At 38.1% G+C, this 22937-nt stretch overlaps 1 protein-coding gene across 1 annotated transcript in view; it reads right to left on the bottom strand.

Annotated features, from left to right (window-relative positions):
• Positions 1 to 9867: 9867 nt before the first annotated feature.
• The window catches only part of elfn1a (extracellular leucine-rich repeat and fibronectin type III domain containing 1a), a 63278-nt gene continuing 50208 nt past the window's right edge, over positions 9868 to 22937 (bottom strand). The window contains exon 3 of the mRNA XM_067478300.1: positions 9868 to 15049. Coding sequence (XP_067334401.1) covers positions 12299 to 14671 — 2373 coding nt within the window. The 5' untranslated portion in view covers positions 14672 to 15049 and the 3' untranslated portion in view covers positions 9868 to 12298. The remainder of the gene's footprint in view (positions 15050 to 22937) is intronic.

Below are 22937 nucleotides of genomic sequence, written 5' to 3' on the forward strand. Positions count from 1 at the left end.
TGTTCAATCACTCCAGGATGGACATACACAAAGAGTACATAAAGAACCTGATGAGGAAAAGCTTACTTTTTTCTGCTGATCACTAATTATTTTTAGGTCTGGAACAGTGGCCACACAACCACACATAGTCCAACTGTCTTGATCATATCCTGCATGATACTATAGCACAAAGAACATTGAATAGTTTCAGTGTTTCGACTGTAACTATATGTCAGAACTGCTTAAAGGATGGATTTTTCTTATTAATACAACTTGTTTAATACTTTTCTTACAGCTAACCTTTTCTCTGGGACTAAGTAATAAAAAGTCTGAAGTTTCTGTCACTTTAAGGAGTCTATGTATATCACCAGAACAGCACGCACAGTACCAGCAAGCTGAAAGTGGCAGAATCAAATGCCACATAGCCAGCTGTAATTTTATTAGTTACTGTCTAAAATATCTAATATTTTTATTTTGGACTGGGGGAGAAATAATACATTATAGGCATAGCAATACCAGTACAAATTTTCACTAAAATACACATAACTAAATCAATTGTATCCATTATTCTGAGGGCCCTATTAGAGTAACAGAATTTTGGACATTGAAAAGCACATACATTAGTAATAATACTGATAACTAATAATGTTAAGGATGTCCATTAAGCCATGACTCAGCGGCTGAATGTAAAATCACATCACTCTCAAATGAACCCTGTACCATTATATTTTAATTCTCATGGTGAAGATGTTAACTATCAAATTAACTCAACATCACTGTGGCTAAATCATACGTCGATATTTTAAAAGGCTCCCACTATTCATCCATCCACGATGGATTCTCTCACCCTGCTCAAGGTTCCAGGAGGCCAAAGCCAATCCCAGCATGACTGGGTAAGAGGCATGTGGCCAGTCTATCGCTGGGCTAACACATACCGACAGACAAACACATTTGCACTCACATTCTCACCCACAGGCAATTTCTTTTACCTGACCTGCATGTCTTTGGTCTGTGGGAGGAAGCCAGAGCACGCAGAGGAAACACATGCAGACACATTGAGAGCATACAGTACAAACAGCCAGGCCCACACCAAAACAAATTAAAACCAATTCTCATACTGTGAATCAACATCAGTTATTTATTTTTTACTCTTTTGTCAGATAGAAACCTGGAGGTCCTCTTCTCTACAAAAAAACATTAACAAACTGTTGGGATCTCTGTTAACACTTTTACTAGAAATAAAGAATTTATTCATGGCCACCTACAGGAGCTATTTCTGTAGAATTCAGATTTCTCTGCATGCAGAGGGTGTAAAATGTAGAACAAAGCTTAATTTCAGTCACAATGCATACTAACGCACCATTCCCTGGTCTGATGCATCTCATTCTCTATTCCGCAGGAGTGTTGTTTTTAAGTACGCTGCAGAGGAGGTTCAGTCCAAATTATCACTTGTTTTTTTTTCACACCTTATCCTTCAAGTCTAGTTTCTTTTGCAGTGACAAAGCACATTGTTGAGTCCCAAAATTCAGAAGTATAAAGTATGTATAAAGTGCATGCCATTAACAATTATTCTAGAGGACAATTAAAGTATTTATAAAGTACAAAACCTTCAAATCTAAAAGCCAAAAAGCCATTCACTTCTGACTGCGGCTTTCACATTCGCCCCTCAGTCGGTCAGTGTGAGCTGTGGCCAGGTGTGCCACAGCCCTCCCTGGAATCTCAGGGCTGTGACACATCACAAGGTGCCTGGCTTGTTAATAGCGTAACATCTGTTTGAAGTGATTGTGAACACTTTTCCTCAAAGTTAATTAAACAAGTACAAAAATATGCATATTACCACAAAGTGAAAAAAATTAACATGAGAAGACTATAAAGAGACTTCTATGAGTCTTAGCACATTTTTTTGTTTGTTTTTCATCTGTGCCCCTCTTCTTTGAATCTGTTTGTCTATGTTTTGTGTTTGACTGACTAGAAACCTGGGCCTTAAGCCCAGTATATTGTAAAATGCCTCTAACCACAGTTGGACATGTGGGCATGGAGACGTACAGTAATGAGCCAAAAAAATGTGTTAGTGTGAATTCATACCCCAAATGGTGCATCTTACAATATCTGATACAAGGAATAAGTCTCTTTCATTTTGACTCTGTGCAGATGTTCCATTCATGCTCATCAGCTTCTTCATTTCCTAATGTTGGATTTACTTGTTAAAAAAGAGAGTATCATAAACAGGAAGACTTAGTATGTAGCAGCATGCTGAGTGAGAATCCCTGCTAATGAAATAGAACTTCCTTCCTTTGCTTAGTGATAAGACGTTCAGTTGAATTGGGAAATACAGAATTGTTTTTACCAACAGGATCAAATAACGTATCAAGTATTCAGAGGATTTTGAAATGCTTGTATAACAAGAATTGAAATTTTGAATACTGTAAATTGCAGTCTAAACCATTTAAAATCATGAATCAGTCTAATTGCATTCTCTTCTGTACCACAAAATAATATCTGAATGTCAAAGTCTGCAAATTCAGTGAAAACATGAATGAGAGTGTAACTGTCAGAGATAGGGGTGAATTGTTCCAGGAGAAAATTGTTGTTTTTAGTTCTATATTCCTTGAATTTCTGTGAAAATAAATGGAATTGTAAAAACTTGTTTTACAAAAACACGGGATGCTTTTGAACATATGTTGATAGTGGTTATAGGGGCCATTCATTGACAGTGAGTGAATAAATTCATTTCGTACATGTCTTCTGAAATCATGTCACTATCCAGGCAAACGTGACAGCTTCCAGAGGCTTCATGATTGCTGGACAGATTAGAGGACTGCAGTATGCATCAAAGCCTCATCCAGGAAATAACAAGTACCCCAGCAATCAGAAGTGCGTCCTCCAGGAAAAAAAAACTAAAAGAAAAAAAACTGTGATTGCAGCGTTTTGAGATTAAAAGACATCACACTGTGCACATAGCTGTGGTGAATTCCCATTGGGAGCAAAGCACGTAAAAAGAAATCTCACTTTGTGTGACTTCATTGCTCAAGATCTTGCAGTGACACATACAAAACACAGCACAGCAGCAGGATGCAGAATGAAAATGCATTTGAAACCACTTCTGGGCACACTCTGCCCTCAGAGAAGCTGTTTAGTCTCTCAATGAAATTTGAAAAGTGCCGTTCTAGGGTTGCATCAAAGTCTAAGCAAAAATACAAAGCTTGTGTAAATCCCAATAAAAATTACCTTTACCCGTTCCAGGACTGTGGTTGCTTCTGTATCAGGTGCCTGGATGCTAAAAAGTGGCCTTGTTTTCAACCAAATATGCACACGTTGCCAAAATGCAATGTTTGTATTCTTGTATTTTCAAATGTGTTAAATGCATTTCCTTTCTAAGAAAACAAAAGCTAATCATATTCTAAAGTACTATAATTGCAGTTTTTTAGCTAGCAGCCTTTTTCTTCCCTCCCTCCTCTGGCACTTTGCAGCAGCTTTTTGGGGTATTAATTCCAATCGTGGGTCGAAATGTTCATTCTGTGCACTAAAGAACCTACGCACAAATCAAATGCTGCATAGTACAAATACTAAAAAAACTATACAGTATGTTTTTAATATATCAAGGGAGAGGAGAGTTGCTACAGGGAGGTTTATACAAGGGACCCCCACACAAACGTTATTATGGACGACTAAGAGTTTTGCTCAGATTGGGTGGATCTACGGTATGTTTGAATTTTACAAATTGTAAAGTCATCAAATAAGGAAGTAAGTAAAAGTAGTAAGTAAATGTTTTTTAATGTTTTTTTAGATTTCAGTGATGCAGACACACTTTACAGTAAAATAATATTGGAAATAATAATAATAATTTCAAAAGTTAAAGTCTGTATCCTTGATAAAACACACCTTTTTTTTTCAAAATCAGTCTTATTATGAAATACTTATTGGCCTGTGTCCCATCCAGAGTCAGTCAGTTGGTAACCACTGGTGTTTCATCTTTAAACCAAATACTGCCATATTTCTTTCATTCAAAGACAATTTAATGTTATGGTGAAATAAAAGTCTTTAGCTCCAGTGACCCATAATGGCCCAATATCTCTTTCCTTCAAAGACAATTTAAAGCCATGGTGAAAAATAAGTCTTTAGATTCAGTGACCCGTACGGTAATAAATTGCTTGTTTCCATGACTCACAAGCTAAGTCCTTTTGTGGTGGACAGGGTTGACTGGGTGCCCCAAAACACATTTGATTCAAGAAATGAATATTTGCCCCAAAGTAAAAGATGAGTCATAAGAGACATTTTCCATATTTTACAGGCAAAGAAAAGATTTTGACATAGGTATTTTGGATTCTTATTTGGCATTTAACTACATATAATTGAATAATAAAAGAGTAAAATATAGAGACACAATATATTATTTAGGAAATTATAGGAAATATAAGCTATTGCCTATACTATATGTTTTCACCTTTTATTATTTTTTTTTACATTGAGTCATGGTTAAGTGGGCTTTTTTAGAAACGCCAAAATATTTAGTCTATTTAGTTAATTATTGTATCAATATTCAATAGGGAGCCTTTTATGAAAATTAAAACATCTCCATCATCATTTTCGTACGTATTCACCCCCCATTAAAGTAACTCGTTGGTGCAGTGAGTTAAATGGAGATCACCTGAGATCACCATATGTCCCCCTCATCCAGTTCTGTCATGAGTGTAGAGACAGCTAATGACTGTCCAGTTTAAAGTGAAGACGAGGCAGTGTGGGTGTCACAACCATTTATCAACTTGAATCCATACAGTATCCTATAACAACATCTAATAAAACATGACAGAATGACAGTAAAAATATCCTTTGTGAAAAAGACATATCTCACTTAAGGTCTCATACATAAAAAAAATAATTAAAATAGAACAACGTTCAGTTTATTTAAGTAAATAATAATTATTGTAATTTAAAGCTAATATAATTTAGTTTATTTTGGATATCTCTTTATGAAATGATGTGTAAATTTTTTAATTATTAAGTTGCCATTTTAATTTCAGTGAAAGGAAATGAACAGATCCAGCCTTCTGTAAGTGGGTTCAAGGGAGTCCTCACCTCTCAATTGAGAGGTAAGCAAATTCATAAAGTTACAAGAGTAATATAATTAAAGCCTAAAAGCTTCTTATCTTCCAGAAGAATTGAACCATTGATATATTTTTTTACTTTTTGTGTGCTAAGCCTCTTCTTGTTTCTACCTCACTATGATCAGAGGATTCTTTGTTTGGCTTGGTTGGTGGGTTGGTTGGTTTTTTGAAGGGAAAAAAAAGAGACAAAAAAAAAAAAGATGTCGAAAGATGCAAGAAGAGACGGGCAAGCTCATTATCACCAGAAGCAAAATGTTCTGGAAACAAAAAGCATGTGACCTGTGTGGGCACATATGCTCTATATTTGTGTGAGGGCTCTTTGATTTGTCTCTTTGGTTTCATGCTGTAATGAGCTGTTTGGTGTCTCCAGCTCCAACATGTAGTGTGCTCAGCAATTCTTCTCTTCCCTGCCAGCATATGCTGACTGGTGGTCCATGTGACCTGCCTTTGCTCAGTGTTCATCTGATGGATCATTCACTTCTTCTGGTTGGTGCTCAATGGTGCTCTCAACTCGAGCTGCTGTGCAGGGTATTAATGAACAGGTTCTGGGTCTTTCTAGCTCCTCATAATCATCCATCAGCATAAATCTCCTTTAACAAGAGTGAAGAGTTTCAGCCCATCAATGTGAAGGAGCTCATAGATCACAGGCTTCAGCACCCTTTGCTAGAAAAACATGACAGACTCATTCATAATGGTCTTTCTTGCGGGTAAGTCACGGCAGCAACAGGACCACTTTTATAGGTACATGTGAAAATATTACTGCTGAACAATAGTGAATGAAGTACTGATACCATGATGAAATACTCTATTGAAAGAAAATCTGTATGTTATTATATTGTTATTTCCACATTGCTTTAGTTAAAGCCGTTAAATTAAAACATGGAGAACTGGCATATTAAAGTGTTTGTGCTTCCACCTTATGTTGCCTGCTTTTGACCCTGTGGCTTGTGAGCACATTTTAAAACCATCCAAAGCAGCTTTGTACGAGCTTGATCTGTTAATTATCCCAGAGATTTGAGCTTTGATCTTTGGGCAGATCTCATTGTAGAGCCCACTGTAGATCTTCTGTTCCTCAAAGTTGATCACCCACATCCAATTAGACACTGAATTTGACAAGAGCCGAGGAACTTTTGGGCTTTCCTCTCCTCAAATACTTAAAACTCGGAGCCTTAGTCATGCTCTGCTGACAGCTGGTTAATGCACTCTGTGCCATGTCCAGGGATAGTGGGTCTCCATCACTGAACTTTGCAGAGAGGATGACAGGGAGGGTGTCTTTCTGCAAAAAGCAATCTTTCTTACAGTGAATAGGGTTTGTTAAAAAATGACTTGAAATGAAAGTAATATTTGTGGCTTGTGTTCCACCACAACTACAGATATAATCTTTTGTCTTTTCACAATGTCGCTTATGCGGCAAAGAAAACCACAAACAACATAAACAAATGCGTCTGGGGATTAGATTGACCTTTTTTCTCATTATTGTCTAGGTGTTATGCTGTGTCCCCTAAAATATTTATTTGTTCAGGATAAACATAAACCCTTGGGCAAAGCCCTGCTGCTGTGATCAGTGTACTGCGCCCTGTTTTCTCAACCGTGACATGGTGGAGTCTACAGCTTGGAGTTTAGTCTGTGTTGTGTCTGAAATCACTCACCGTTTCTCCCATTATTCCCTACATAATAAACACTTGGTGGATTATTAAATAGTAAGCAGGCAAATTGCCTTTCAGCAGTTGAGATTTTGAGTCTTAGTGACATATAGAAATCCTCAAATTATGTTTTATCAATTAAAATTCTTCATTAGTGCTGGCTGTAATCAGTAGAGTTGAAAATTCATAAAATCTGGTGATTCATGTTTTTAACACACTGAGTTGTTGAATTTGAACAGCGAAAACTGTTCCAGGCACTAAAATTATAATAAATTTGTTGGAAAGGTTATATTAAGTTCATATAAGCCTTTACTGTAGGTGCAGACAGTTTTCAAATTGACAGATATACCCGTGGACCCTGTTCAAAAACAGACCATATAGGTTTTTAGCCATGCTAGCAGCTTGGTTCCAAAGGTGTCAGGGTTGCAGGATTCTATACTGTGTGCTGCAGAGGGTGGTGCAAAACACAGCATGTGCTACATTATTGCAGCCTTTGCTGGTTAGAGGGAACCCTGACGCAACAATTCCTCCTGCACCAGTACACACCCTGTGCAATGTTTACACACAGAAACGCTAAAGTTCTGACAAAAAAACTGTGTGCTGCATTAGACTCATCCACAGCTTTTTTTGAATGCTGCAGCCAGCGTGCACCCCCAACCCCCCCCCCCCCCTTGCTGAGGAGCTTGTACGCGGTCTTTAGCTGGTCACAGCACTGCAAAATGAAATGTCTACTATTAAATGGATTTCCCGAAAATTTGTGCAGCAAACACTTTTGACTAGGTTGTAAAATACCTAAACGGAATTTCTTTTACAGACTGTACATATCTGACGTCATGTCAAGCCCAAACTTTGTCCAGGTATTGGATTGGGTGTGTAAGTAAATACTTCCAAAACGAATCACAGTCAGCCTCAGCTGGCCTTTGGATTTATTGTTAATTAGTAAATGTTAGCAATATTGAATGATAAGCTAAGATGCAATTAGGGATGCTGCCGTTAGCATTTAGCTTAAACTCCTCAACTTGTATTGCGTAATTAAATCAAAGAATGTGACTGGATATAGTCACTGTCTCATATGTATTTGCTACTCCCAGTGTAATTAACACCATTGCTCATTTTTACATTATATTAAACAATATTAAACAATATGTGGAGTTTACATGTCTAGATTTTTTTAAAGACAAAACAAGATAAATTGTAACTGTATTAGCTAATAGAGACATGGTTGAGAAATGAAAATCAATTACCATCATTGTATGCATCATTTGAAAAATAACAGTCAACAATGAAAATTTGTCAGTCAATAAGAAAAAATTGTGCTCTGTTGGACCAGCACTGCATCTGCCTTACAAAGACTAAGTGAGGAGTTACAGGTTGAGTCTCTGTGTAATTTGTGCTTTAATGCTAGCGTCTGTTGTTCAGTGATGTGAGTAACAACAGCAAATCAAAGCCGACACTATCCACAGTCTCTCCCCTTCATTTCCCTCCAGGCAAGCAACATAAGCAAGTTGCAACAGAAAGGCAACCAAAGCCTCATTGTAAACAAGCTATCAATGACTCAGGTGTTTCAGGCAAAGCACGTGTATATGGTTATTCCTCTGTTGCAGAAGTTCATTGCATATTTATGAAAGTACTAATGGGCAGTAAAAAAACAAATAATATGCGCATAAAGTTTGCTTTTATGACCTACTATATAATACCTTGGCTTCACGTGCAGTTGCCGCAGCCTCTTGTGCAACAAATATATTAGTGCTTTTGTGTTATCACTTGTCTTCATTGTATAAATAAATAAATGCTACAGCTACAGATGCAAAGATAGAGATCTTTTGGAGATTGGTAAAGTGAGTAAGACTGACTACCAAAGTGCAAAATAAAGCACCAAACTCCAAACTCAGAATCTTAAATATGATGATTTTGACTCTATGGATGGACCTAAACTTTTGACATTTACATTATGTTAAAGTGGCAACTGTACAATCAAGAAAATGGCAGCGATCCTTCAGTCATGCTATGGTCTACTGAAGCTACTTTGGGTAGAGAAAAATGCATTTCTACTCATTTTACCCCGTATGATGGGTCACAAAAACTCAAGAAAAGACACCACTGATGTTGGATTCTGAAAGGATGATACAGTATTAAGACCTTACATTTGGAGTAACAGAGTAAGATTTTGGCTGAACATTAAAAGCTGAAAAACATACAGTTTAGTACTGGAAATACAGTATCACCACTAAAGTGTACCATATTGTCTGTTTGACCAGTTATCTGCAAGATGAGAAAAATACATAACTACATAGGTTTAGAAAATACAAGGTAGTTCTGCAAGCATAAGATCTTCATCTATGGCTCAGCGCTGACTGTCACTGTTTTAATTACATTAAAATGTGAATATACATTATATGCACACAGGAACATGTCTGTGACAATTAATATTAAAATTAGACAGGTGAGTGCAAAAACCATTAAAGAAGTGGATGTGATTTTTGGGAAGGCCTATGTCATGCAAGCTTACCTGATTTTTTATTAAAACTCTAAAACTAGTAGTAAAATTAATGAAAGAGGTAAGAATTGGAAGTTTAAAAAAGTTTTTTAGACACATTGTCATGTTTTACATAGACTGTCTACTAACAAGAAGCACTTAAGCACTAACAAGAACATTTTCCATTGTTATTATGCAGCTTATTATGAATATGTTTAAAAGTTTAAGGGTATCAATATTTCTGCTGGCTTTTTCCTTTTAGAAAATTAACCATAAATATTGGCAAAATTGTTTCCCCAAATATTGATTTCAGACTTGCTCAACTGCTCAGGTTATGATACACTGGAGACTGGCTGAGAGAGAAGGTCTAAAGTGATTCTGACATAAAATTCATAATAAAGATCCACCGTTTATACTATATGTGCACCCTTAACTTTATTTCACAGTACTTTTTCCGAAAGCAGTTAACATAGTATTAAGAAATAAAATTAAAAAAACACATTTTGTGCTCTTGTTTGTTTTGATGAACTTGAACAACAATGGTTGATCTTTCTAAAGGTTTTCTCAACACTTTAAACTCTTATTAGACACAGAAGTGCTACAATATGCAGTATAAAAACATGTTGCTAATTAGCTAAAGGAACTAGAAACCTGACAGCTCTCAGAAGATACTGAAATGGTTTTATAAAAATAACAATAAATGGAGACTTGTCAACAGTGCCAACACTGAAATATAAGAAAAGGAAATTTACACTTGTACACATATTCCAAAATCTTAAGGCGGTTGAAATTTTAAGTTAGACAACCAAGTTGACATGTTATAAGGTGCCTATATAACTCATTCACATTAGGCTCATGACTGCTTCATTACACATTAATGAATAACTACATTATGACACATGAAATGAACGCAGCATTATCACAGAGAAAAATACAGATGGGATAATTAATGTACATGCCCAAGAGTTGATGAAAATAAATTTCACAAGATAATTCCCTCAGGCCAGGTTTACTATTTCATATTAAAGTACATACATGGTAGTATATATCATGTCCGCTCTGCTTTCATGTGTTTTTGTAATCAGTCAATATTGAAGTGTTTAATATTCAGTGACATTGTTGTGCAAAATATGAACAGTCAAAGAAGTGACCTGACACATAGTATCATTCCAAAATGCAACAAGAATTAAAGTAGGAAATAATGATAGGTTGAGTGTTAACTGAGGATATTTGTGCTGCGCATCATTGTATGTCACTGGAGATAATGCATGTTTTGTTTTAAAGTATGCAATTTGCAAAAGGATCGTAGCTTTACCCAATTTAACAGTGAACTGATTGGGTTTGTTTCAGTGTAAAAAATGAGGATCAGAGTAAATGTATTACCATGTACCTGTGTTCCTCCATATTTGCTAAATGTGCAGAAACAACCTCAATGAAACAGAAAATTAAAAAGGAATAATTAAAATGTGTTCTTTGTGAGAAAAGTGAAATTGTTGTTTGTATCTGCAGACCTAGACATTGGTAATAAATAACAAATGAGTAAAAAAGTTGAGGGCATTTATTGCCCATTCATAAATATGCAAAGAATCATCATGAGCCTGTTTGGAATAAGTTACATAAACCACAAAGAGTTAACAAAAGCATTAGGTGTTAATTTTACTCAAAAAACATTGTGATATATAAATTCACAGCCAGTAAGTCAGAGGATTCAGTTTCACATTCTCAAATTTTACTCTAGCATGTTGATATTTGTCTGGTACGTAGATTTCATAATATACAAAAAGAACAACCTAGCAATTAAAAATCAATTGAAACCTCTCAGCAAGCAGCAAGGCCCAATTATGAACTACTTTCCTTTTTGATATATGCAATATATTACACTGGAAGAAATATCGAAGCAAAGGGAAAAAAAAACACATTTGCTAATAGCATTAAATAAATATTTTGTTGAAAATATACATAAAAGCTGCCATAGAGAGATCAGAATATGTATCTGTTACATTCATCAATCGGGCAAATCCTGCAGGGAAGAACAGCTATCATTGTACCCAAAACAGGTAACTAAGTACTGCTACCTTCCCTTAGAAGTGTTAGTGATTAATATTAGGCTTTCAAACCATGTGCTGTGTGTGGATATTGTTTCTTGGTGCGTTCACTTTTGAAGAGTAACTGATACAATAACATAAGAAAACAATTCAATGTGGACCTACTGCAGTATGTTTCACATCTCCTAGACAGGAATATTGTAAACAATTCAGCGTTTTCTACTTTGGTACTAAAGATAAAAATTAGGTTTCATGAAACTGATGGCTGAGCTCTATTACAGCATGAAAAATACTGCATCCATCCTGCACGAACTCTAGCAGAGTCTAGTCAGTGTATACGGTGTTTAATGATAAAGGGGCATTTAAAACTGAATCCATCTGTTTCTTATAAATGCATGTAAAAGCTTAGAAAACGAAGAGTAAAAAACAAACAGGCGATTATGGTTAACAAGACAAATGCTCTGACAGGTTTAAAGTGGGACGTGCCATTCTTTAGCAACAAGACGATCTAAACAAACAGCACTCCATTTGATAAACCTGATTCATTCACTAATACTTTTCCATTTACACAGCAAACATTGCAAAATATAGAAACCCACATCTGTACATAGTTTTGTTGAAGTAAATAGAAGCAGGGAGAGAAGAAAAGAAGTTATGTTTAAATGTAAGGTTCAACTAGTTCTTCAAAAAATATTGAGGTTTCAGTCAACATATCTTCATATAGTAGTTTCATATTACACAACAGCAAATCCACTTTCACAGGACTTGGCCATGCGATACCCAAAAACCTAAAATCCATTGTAACATATATATCATCAATTTGTAATATGTTTTCTCTTTAATAGATTAAAGTTTTCCTGATGATTGCTTTACATAATATGAGAAATTAGAAGAATCTTTACCCCATTTTCCTCACAGTCAAATAAGAATGTAATACACGCAAGTGAGTTATAGTGATTATAGTATGGAAGTTTCCATTTATTTATTGTCAGATGAGGTTCTTGTGTCATTTCTGCAATGTGTTGTCCATTTTAAAAACACCTAAAGAGGTTATGATTTATTTTGGGCTGATACACCTTTCCAGTAGTCTAAAATATCATGCAGGTCCTCATCCTTTGCAAACTGGACTTTCTTACGCAGTGCGTGGCCCGCAGCCATGTACTCCTCATCTTTGTGCCGTTTCCGGTGGAGTTTAAACCGCTCCCAGATGCTGTGGGATGGTTTACAGTAGTATTCAGGACTGGAGGTGTAGCTTAGATTGTGATACTGAGAGGACAACTGGGAATATGCTAAGTCTCTGGAGCGGGAGTGAGTAAGAGGTTCCAACATGGAGGACTTGTGGCTGTCTGGTCCCTCAAGCTCCTCTATCTGAGGATTGGGATAAGAATGCCGGTGGTCACTGTACTGGCGGATCTTCTCTGCCTCAGCCCTCAGGATGGCAGAAGCAGGTGTTACAGTGAGAATGGTCTCTCCTGTTGGGGAGGTTTTTTCTAAGTACTTGGATTCAGAACGATAAGGCCTGGGGCTTCGCATGGGCCCGCCTGTGGCAGTGCTGGGCCTCTTTGGCGAGACATCAGAGGTCCGGTGCCTCTGCAGAGAATGATGATAGCTGTCCTTGTAAACAGGAGAGAGAAGACCAGATTTGCTCTGCGGGTGTTCTGATATTAGCATCAGCTGGGGCTCTGCTGTGGACACTGCTCCAGATTTCACCCCTTGGAAAGAGGTGGATTCTGACTTTAGAGCATCTATACAGTTATTAATTATCTGATTGACTTTATCTACCTCTTTAGCAATAGTGGAAATCTCTGCCACTGACCCCTGGCTGTTCCCAGCCATTCCCATGTCACACTCCCTGCGTTCGTGGTGGTCCACACTTCGCACCTCCATGTAATTCCCCTTCATCATTTTAGGTGTGCCACTTATCTCTTGAAATTTATACTGCTCCATTTCACCAGCAGACGGTAAGTATGGCATACGCGCCATGCTCTCCCCAGCCAACAACTGCTTCTGTGACATTCGAGACATCGTCCCCCCTTCCAATTCTTGTCCATATTTGAGTTCCATTATATTTTTCTTCAGACTGCCAGATTTTTTGTGCTTTTCATCTTGCTGCCGCTTTCTTCGCAAGCAATAGTAAACCACTCCCAGAAAAATGACCATACTAAAGAGGCAGCCTAAAATAGTCATTATGTAGTGAGTAGCAGTTGCATTGTTTACAACTCTGTTTTTTCCACTCCGTGGGCCAGTAGGAATCGTCAGACAGGTGTGGTTGTGTCTAAGAGAGTTGCGTATTGAAGCGACACAGTATGTGTAGTTAGTGTGGGGTTTAAGGTTTCGCAGCTCAATATCTTCCTTAATATCTTTCAGGTTTTGAATATCAGTAAAAAAGCTGTTGTTGTACAAAACCAGGATGTACATCTTCTTGTAGGGATTTGGAATCTGAACTGTGATGATGGCACCTGTATTCGATACGTGCTTCAGTTTCATCATTGGGTTTACCTCCACATCACTGTCCGTTGTACTGAATGTAATGTTGTCGGGTTCGGTGCCCGAGGGACAGTCTTCCAGTCCACAAAGTATTGAGTCGGGTAGGGGTGTCATGGAGTCAGTGGGCACAGGAATAAATGGTGTCACATAGTCATCAGTACACACAGTGGTCAGCATGTGAAGTGCGTTTCGATATGTTGGATTGTTTGGATTCTGGCTCAGTAAACTGTAACCAGAGACCCCAGGTGGCGAGTCACAGACCATTCGCTCATTTGTTCTATTTGGGAAACTTGAGAGCCATCTGACAAAACCAAGTAATTCACATGAGCAGTTGAAAGGGTTGGTGTACAGCTCGCAGGTGGTCAGTTTATTCAAACTGGTAAACGTGTTCCCGTCTAACTGCTGGATTCGGTTCATGGAGAGGTCAATGTTCTCTATGTTTGGGCATTCCCAAAAGGCATTGTGTGTCACAGTCTCAATCAGGTTTGCCTGGAGGTAGAGATACTGCAGCTTTCCTAAACCCCTGAGGATCCCCTCTGTCAAGTTCCGCAACTTGTTGAAGCCCATTTGAAGGACTTGCAAGTTGAACTGTGCCGAAAAGGCCCCATCCTCTATATAAGAGATTTCATTCTTCGTCAGGTTCAGGTAGGTCAAGTTGGCAAAGCGACTGAGGGCAGAATAATGGATACTTTTGATTTTGTTTTCATTCAGACGAAGGTCCACAATAGTGCTGTTGATGTGCTGTGGGATGGCCTCATAAGGTGGTTGGTTTTGGCTACAAATTGCAAGCCATACAAAGCCCTTTTCACCTTCAATTAACCAGCAGTCTCCACTAACTTTGCCAATATGAGTCAAATATGCAATGGCGACAGACCAATACAAGGCTCTCATCACTAGATCCAAGCTGCAGGCCATTGGTGCTTCTCTGACAGTCATGTACAGGGCCAAAAATGATCGGAGGAGGGTGCTACCACTGTGGTTTCAATACAGCTGAGTCGACCCTGTTGTTAAATCAACTGGATGTCCAACCGTTCTCAGGCCCAAAAACAACCCTTTTATTTGTCTCCTCTTCATTGATGGATGGTATTCCCGCCTGTACCAATCTGAGAAATGTTGAGTGTCTTCTTCTATACACAGTTTCTTTCATCCAGGTTTGCCTGCAGTGAACTTGTGGCGATGCTTAAATGAGATTTCACCACCTCAGGTTGGCTTGTGCTTTTCCTCTTTGACGTTACCATTATTAAATTGTTTCATCTTATTGTTTCTGCCACTGTCTTCCTTGTTGTTTCTCTCTCATATGCAATGAGGAATAACCTGCAACATAAAGACAATGATACAAAATTGGCATTAATTACATTTTATCAGGGTAAAAAATTAACTTCTAATACATATTCAAACGTTGCCCTCAAAGCCCAGGATTCATGTTTATTGCAAGCTCTCCTTGTTCTTGCCCCGACAATTATTTGGTACACAGTTTAAGAGGTGTTTGCAGTCCCTGTGGCAGACTGCTATTAAGGGAAACTGTTGGCCAATTACCACTTGACAGGTTGGGAGACACAGGATCCCTGTTTTCACACCATTACCTTAATATTGTCAGATGCAGCTGAGAAAGGCCAATGTTAAGAAGCTGTATTAAATCAATTATATACCATGTAAAATGGCACTTAAGATCAGTGTATTTAGGGGATTCCTTTGAAAACATTCATGCATAAATAAAAATCTTTTTTGAGCTCTGGAATTAGAAGAGAAGAGAGGGGAATTTGTTGAAATGTTACAGGCTCTATTATGGGATTATTCTAAATTAAGTTAAATATTTTGCAGATTGCAAAAGAACACAGCACTTGACATCCTAGCAGACACTTCGCTGTTTGAGCAGTTTCATACAATGGGATAATAGCAGTTAATGAACCCTCTGATTACAGTAACAAGGTTAGTTTTTGGCCTGAGCTGAGACTCCTTTTATTTTTAAATTTGCGACAATTGCAGATTGATGGTAAATGGTATAAAATGTGGCATAGCTAAAGTAGAGAAGAATCATAAAGTGATCTAACAGTCAGCTGCACAGCAGTATTATAGGATGATGAAGGTAACATTGGCAGCTATAAGCTAGACCATATTACCACTGCGTGTATAGAATTTCGCAGGGGTGTGTTCACCTGCATTCAACTTTTTAATTTGTAAAACCATAAATGTGCAATTTCATATTGTTGCACCAAAGTGTAGACATTATAGTTCTTTCAGTAGTTGGGTTCAGACCACAGGCTTACACACACCAAGATGGTTTGACTTGTGTGGGCATCTCGGAGGTGAGAAGGGGCCTTCGTGCGTTAGCGGACATGTCTCAAAACAACAGGGATAATTACATCCTCAGAAGAGTATAAATGTGACAGCTTATGGCACAGAGAATATATTTCAACTAGAAACCCCACCTGCAATTGTGAACCTTAAGACCATTCCTGTTGTCATTTGACCTTTAGTTTACCACATTACAGTCACTCTAGTATTGTGGTTTTCCTGATCATACATCAAAGCTGGTGATGCAGTTGTCACTGCATTGAAAAATAAAATTCATTTAAGTCCATTTTATTTAATCTGTGGGTACAGACAGGGGGTCGAGACTATTACCTTGCTTGAAGGCAAAGCCAGGAGTGTGATGAGGAGGAGTGTGATATTGTACATGTAAATTCTCTGGACTCAACAACCCTGTTTCCCAGAAATGACAGTATAGTAAACAAATTAGTCATTTGTGTTTAGAGTTAAAGCTAGTGCATGCAAGAATTTTTACACCATTTTAAAATAAAATTATGCACCATAACTTTACTTAATATGGAGAGATGCTGTCAAAGCTAACATTGACACAGACTCACTGAACAGCACCGGCAGTGGTGCAGAGCTATTTACTGCAGCTCATCTGTTTTAATCTAATCAGAGAAGAGCAACAATTTCCACTCAGTTAGTAAGTTTACCTGAAGGACTGTGCAACGTGTGACGGTGTACAAATAAGAACAAAGCAAAACTGTATCAGAGCAGGGAGCGGGAGGACAGGACAGAGCAGAGAGGACTGATTTCAGTGTTTAAGATAACCCTGGCTCAAAGCTGCACACTTTAACTTTAACTGAGGAACGTTCTTTGGTTAAAGTTTGGTTATACTGTTCTTTAGATGATTGTGGTAAATGCTGATAAACCAAACATATGTTCACACTCAATGGCAATGAATCCTATGGCCAGTAGCAGCTGCCACTCATTGTCAGGAGAAACCTGAAATAGTCATTCAGTACACTACGCTGAGTGAGACAGAGACAAAAGGACTCCAGTGATACAACAGGGAAAAGATGAAGAAAGCTTAACTTTGTACAAACATGCTGTGATGGAGTATAGTGACAGCTGGCGAGAGCCTTTTGGGAGCATCCTTATATCAGCAGAAACAGAAGCAGGGAGTGAGTTCACGATCTGAATCAAACAAATTAAAAACAAAACACAGACTAATGCATCAGAAAATACCTTTGCAGTGTTCTAGAGCATAGGATGTAACATGTACTGTATGTGCTCAACACAACCCCCCGGCCCCCCACCCCCAAACTACAGCTTCGCTGCTCAATTTATTGCTGCTAGTGTGAGTGCACTGTGAGGTGTGAGGCAGACTGGCCATAAACAGCATTAATCATGATTTGAGTACTGTTGTAGGCAAACATATAAAACACACAGTCAATGAACATTTTGCAATCTGGATTGTGTAATGATTCACTATTCACTATTATGTTGGTTAAAAAACAGTATAGGGTCTTGATCTTGAGCTTGGGTCTTGAGCGCAAAATTAAACATTTCTAAATGACAAAAATCTGTAGTACTGTACATAAGACCTGACTTCATGAACAGCATATTGACTGTAGAGGTGATCTTACTCGAATCTGACGTTCCAGCAAATACAATACAAATACAATACAAATACCGGAGATCGTTAGACAAACATTGAACATTTCTTGTACTTGCTTCTCAACTTAGCCCATGACAGATCAATTGTAGATACAACTTTTAAGTACACTAATCTCACATGCACGTTCAATAGCAGTTTAATCAAACAAGTTTTTCAAAGTATGTCTGAACTTACAGAACTCGCAGAACTCGGTAAGAAACCGTGTGCCTCTACACACAGAACCTTTTTCTTCTACCTTGTTGCAGTCCACACCACCTTGTAGTCAATTCCTCACCAAAAGTTACTGTGTTACGTCTGCTCCCTTCAGTAGCAGTGAGCTGAACTGCATCTCTCTTTAACAAACCCTTAGCGTTGCATTGTTTCCTGACCACTGTTCAACTCATTTAAAAGGTAAACTACAAAGGCAACCATCAAACGCAAACTATCAAAGCTATATGATGTCACTAATGACATAATCAGGACCCAGTCACATCACAAACTCACATTACATGAAACAATAACATTGCACACTTTACATAAAACAAATTACTAAACTGTGGACCCCTTGGTTGGCTCATACATTGACCATATGCTGTTCATGAAGTAGTTATTATAAGTCAGCAATATTGACTTATAATAACTAATAAAAGAATGATTCTTCAGCATGTTGTTAAAAAAGAGTTGTGATTTATGTCCAACAGTAACCTTGGTATTATAATCTCAGGCTTTGTAGAAGATTAGCGATTTGACTTGGGTCGGAAAATGCATGTAAATCGACCGTACAGCAGATAAATGTGTCTATTTGTGTTTTAAATGTATTATTTGTCACAATTTACCTTGCCCATCCTAAATGATATTTTGTTTGGTGCCAATCAACATTAACATTTTATCGGCAGCAGGAGTCTAACAAAGGCAAACATGCATCTACAGCATGTTCTGGAAGATTTGCTTGTAAGCACTGACCTGAGTTAAATTTTTAAAACACAAATAAGGGCAATTTACCTTGTTTCATACAACACTATTATCTGCAATGGGGCTAAGATGAGCAAATAAAGGTAGTGCTTCCCTATCCAAGTCCAAATAAAGACCAGAAATAAATGATGGGATGGAGGACACTGCTACAGAATGCCAAAGGCTGCCATTACAGAAGCACCTTTATGATGACAAAAGAGCAGCAGCAGAGGAGCATTGAGAAAAAGAATGCTCTTAAAGCCCCTGGGAGGAAAGAGGTTCCAAATCAAATGTTCCATGAAATGAATATGAAAAATACAGCTCTGCAGAATATCTGCCAAACCAAAGGATCTCTTAAAGAAAAACTGTGTCTTGTTATTATTCCTTAGTCCCTGACCTTTATCACGAACACCGCATGGCATAGACGGAGCTTCCTCTGACCCAACCTCCACTCGCTTACAGAGCAGAACACGGTGCAAGATCCTTTAGCGGCTAAATGGCAGTTTAAGACCTCAGAAGTCTCCTCTCGTTTAGAATGCATTGGCTGTGTTTTGTTTGTCCACAGTGACTCACTCTAGTGAGCCTCTAAGTGATTCACTGCCTCACCACTGAAACACATGCATAAATTACAGGCAGGCTAGTTGCCTTTGTTAGGGTAAACACAAAAACACAAGTGTGCTCACAGTGACAGGTGATACTGTAGTTTTGCATGACAAAACACAGATTTGCATTCAAACACTGCATCCTAACTTAAGTGTTGCACTTGTGTCTTGGTGAATCCACAACATGTGCACAAACTATGTTTTGGGGGGATAAAGAAAGCAACTACATGAGAGTCAATATTTTGTGCTTCAGTTTCACTTAAATAATATCATAATTTGTATAAAGATCTTCAAATGAGCCTAAGGGAGACTGATGTGTATGCTGCCTTATTAGAGCTTAGGTCTATTTGCCACCACAGACCCACTTTCCATAATGGCAGCAATCTGTATGGTCCAGTGCTAGTCCAGAGTGCAGCAGGCCAGAACACCCAAGGCATCAGAGCCGAGTATATTCCCCTATCAGACACAGCCAGCCATTCCACAGTCTCTTTTCCATTTAGGCTTTATGCGCTGGGTAATGAAGGCTTTTCGTTTCTCTTCTGAGGATAACCTATTGAAACCCTAGTCTTGAAGAATGATTCAAACACAACCTAGTAAATTTCTGTTCCAGTTGCTCAGGGTTTCTTCATACTCTACTTCTTCTCAGTACATCATTGACTTATTTTTTCATTTTTAATTTTTTTTTTTTATGAAGAAGGCCCACAAAACATCACATAGCAGCTGTAAATGTGAAGAACTAGAGGTCTAACATTCATGGAGTGATACATTTTCCTTGGCAGCATGTAACTCAGCTAAATATAAGCCTGGAATTTGTTTTTTTTTCTGAATCATCCAGTAAAAGAAAAATCACATGAGAGGTCAAGAGATTTGAAGTAGCTGTTGCGATTGTGACAGTTAGGTAGTACTTTAAGGGAAATCTTTCTGCTGCAGTCGCTCTTTGTGCCTGGTTGGAAGTCTTCAGACGTGAAGCACGAGAGTTAGCCTCTCTCTCACTCAGAGCCTCAGGAGTTCTCCTCTGTCACAAGAGCCAGTGCTTCAAGGCAAGCTTTGACACAAGCTCCAGAAAGACACATCTCCCTTCCCATAAACAGTCATATAGTACTGTATGTGCACCTCAGCACGCTCTCTGGCTATCTCTGCCTCTCAGTACTCTTCTGTTTGTCTGTGTCTGCGCAAACAATTTTGCTGTGCATACTAAATTAATGTTTCTGTTTTATCTTCAAGTGTCTACCAAAGTGCATATCAAAGGATCTGTTTTTACCGTCGGAGGCCCTAATCTTTCTTGTTTTGCCCGATGCTTGCTATCTTGTTCCTTGTGATGGTGAAGATGGCTCAGTCCCTGAAGACTCCTCTCATCCATAAAAATGACTGCCCTTTATTTGATGTAATTGAAAATGCATGCGCCTCTTGCTGCGAAGAATGAAAAAAAGTAAAGATGGGAAACCAAAAGTGGAGAATCAATTAAGTTGAAATGTACTAGTTCTCTTGGGAAAGGCAAACATTGTGCTCATTGAGGTACTGAATTGTTTTGGAGAGAGAGGGAGAACATTATATCAGAGGATATTAAACTCATACATTAATTACTCAGGGAATATAGCCTGGAAAAGAATTGATGGCCCTGTCTACACGGAACGGTGTTCGCTAAAGGTTCAGGACTCTTTATGACCTCCGTGACATAGTCGTTGGACTTTGTATGCCTTTTTAGTAGACATGAGCTCAGCAAATGATTTTTTTTTTAGTTAGTACAACCTAACTTCTCTTACAAGTCGGAAGTATTGTACTCCACCTCAATGTACTAAATTCATTTGTTTTCCACACAAAGCCTTTTATACCCACATGACAATTGGAGTTGCTTCCTCTTATAAATTGGAGCCAGAAGTAGTTTTCAGCACAGTATTTGTCTCAATATGACCTCATGAGGCTGAAATAAAGTGATAAATGTAGTGATAAGGTGCTGCATTTAGACTTAAATAATATAGCTGAAGAGCAATAAATCATATATGAGGCAAAGCTCCATTTGAGAATACCAATTTCCCCAGAAATGAGTGATTTAACAAGGCTGTCTTGACTCTTCACAATAAAATGAGAACTTTAAGTTCCTTACCTGCATAAAAATATGCAATATCTGGCACTTTGAATAATTGAACAAAATATAATAATTGAAATAAAATTCAAACTGAATACAAATAATCCATTGTTTGTGTTGCTTTTGCATTTTAATTTAATGTGTTAGGTTTATTATTTTTTGCAGATATTAAGAAAGGACAAATAATCTTAATGCTGCCAATTAGTGCTGGTCCCAGCTAATTAGCTGCAAATTAGAATCAGAATAATAAGTATTGCTGAAGTGTTGGCTGATCTCGATTAATGCTGATGATACTTTAGTGCTAAATGTCAAATAACTGATCCCCTTTGGATAATTAAGGCCTTGGGTGCAAAGGTTGGGCTGATGCAGATATGCACAGGCATCATGAATTTGAAAATGCCTCTTCGTCTATTCGAAAGTTACACTCAGCCCGCTTACTACTTGGTATTCCACACAGGTGTCATACTTTGTAAAACTTTAAATGACTTACTGCCCTGCCATCTCTTGTAAATTCTCAATATCTCACTCTATTGTTCTTCAGTGTATCAAGAGTCCTTCAGCAGGCTCGTGACCTAGTACGATTCAAGCTTAGACGAGTGCAAAAAATCTCATTACAAACTAAAAGCTCTACTTTGGGTGACACCTCTTATAAAGATGATAAGCCACGGAGAATGGCACAGAATTACACTGCACTGAAGGAAATACTGTTGATGCATCAGTGCAGGAGAATTAAATCAGCCCTGTACAATAGTCAGAAAATACAACATTATCAGGGTATCCTACTCAACTGTAGACCCTCCACAGGTCTTTCATAGCATTAGTTCTGTGATCTTTGTGCTATACACATTAAAATGCTATTCTATAACAACATCATAACAGTTCAGCTCTACACACTGCATACTGAAGAGGAAAAAAGGCAACTGAGCTATAGAGAGCATTTATCAAAGGGACAGGAGCAGAGTAGAGTTTAATTTAATTCTGTACTTTTGAGAGTAAGATACAACTTGGAATAACACCTGAAGGTTTAAATGCAATTTTCCAGGCCATCAACTGACCATCAACTCGGTACGTTATTTCAGACCTCCAAGCCAAAATGCCTGCCAGCAGCATCTCTAGCTGCTGACTCATGACATGTCGAACTAAAGTGGTAGCTACTGTGCAGCCCCGAGTGTGACCGAATCTTATGAAAACTCGCCGTTCAGGTGGATTTAGCAGAGCTGCATGGTGTCATCTCCTTTATGTCTCCTTTCATCTCCTTTAAGTGTTTTATTAAGATCTTAAGTTTAGAAAATGATACATTTTTAATATTCTGTCAAAACTTAAGATAACACAGATATCTTTATCTTTGTCAATTGCCTCGCCATGCCTAGCAAAGGCTCCTCCACCAATTAACCTTTGGAGGGTGACTGGAGCTAATTCAATTATACTGGTCTACAGGACAACACTTCTGACTGACAGCTCAACCAGTCTCAGTGTCCTGATTGATAAGCTGTGAGCAAGGGCAGCCATTCCCCGTGCTGAATGTTTATATTAGTCTGACCTAATGGATTGACACATTGAGGAAGAGGAAGAGGACATTATCACTTTGAGATTAGCTCCACAAAGAGAGCTGCAAGACGAGTTTAACTGGAATAATTTACATCTTGATGA

This window comes from Channa argus, chromosome 15, assembly GCF_033026475.1.
Source record: "Channa argus isolate prfri chromosome 15, Channa argus male v1.0, whole genome shotgun sequence".
Classification (NCBI taxonomy): domain Eukaryota; kingdom Metazoa; phylum Chordata; class Actinopteri; order Anabantiformes; family Channidae; genus Channa; species Channa argus.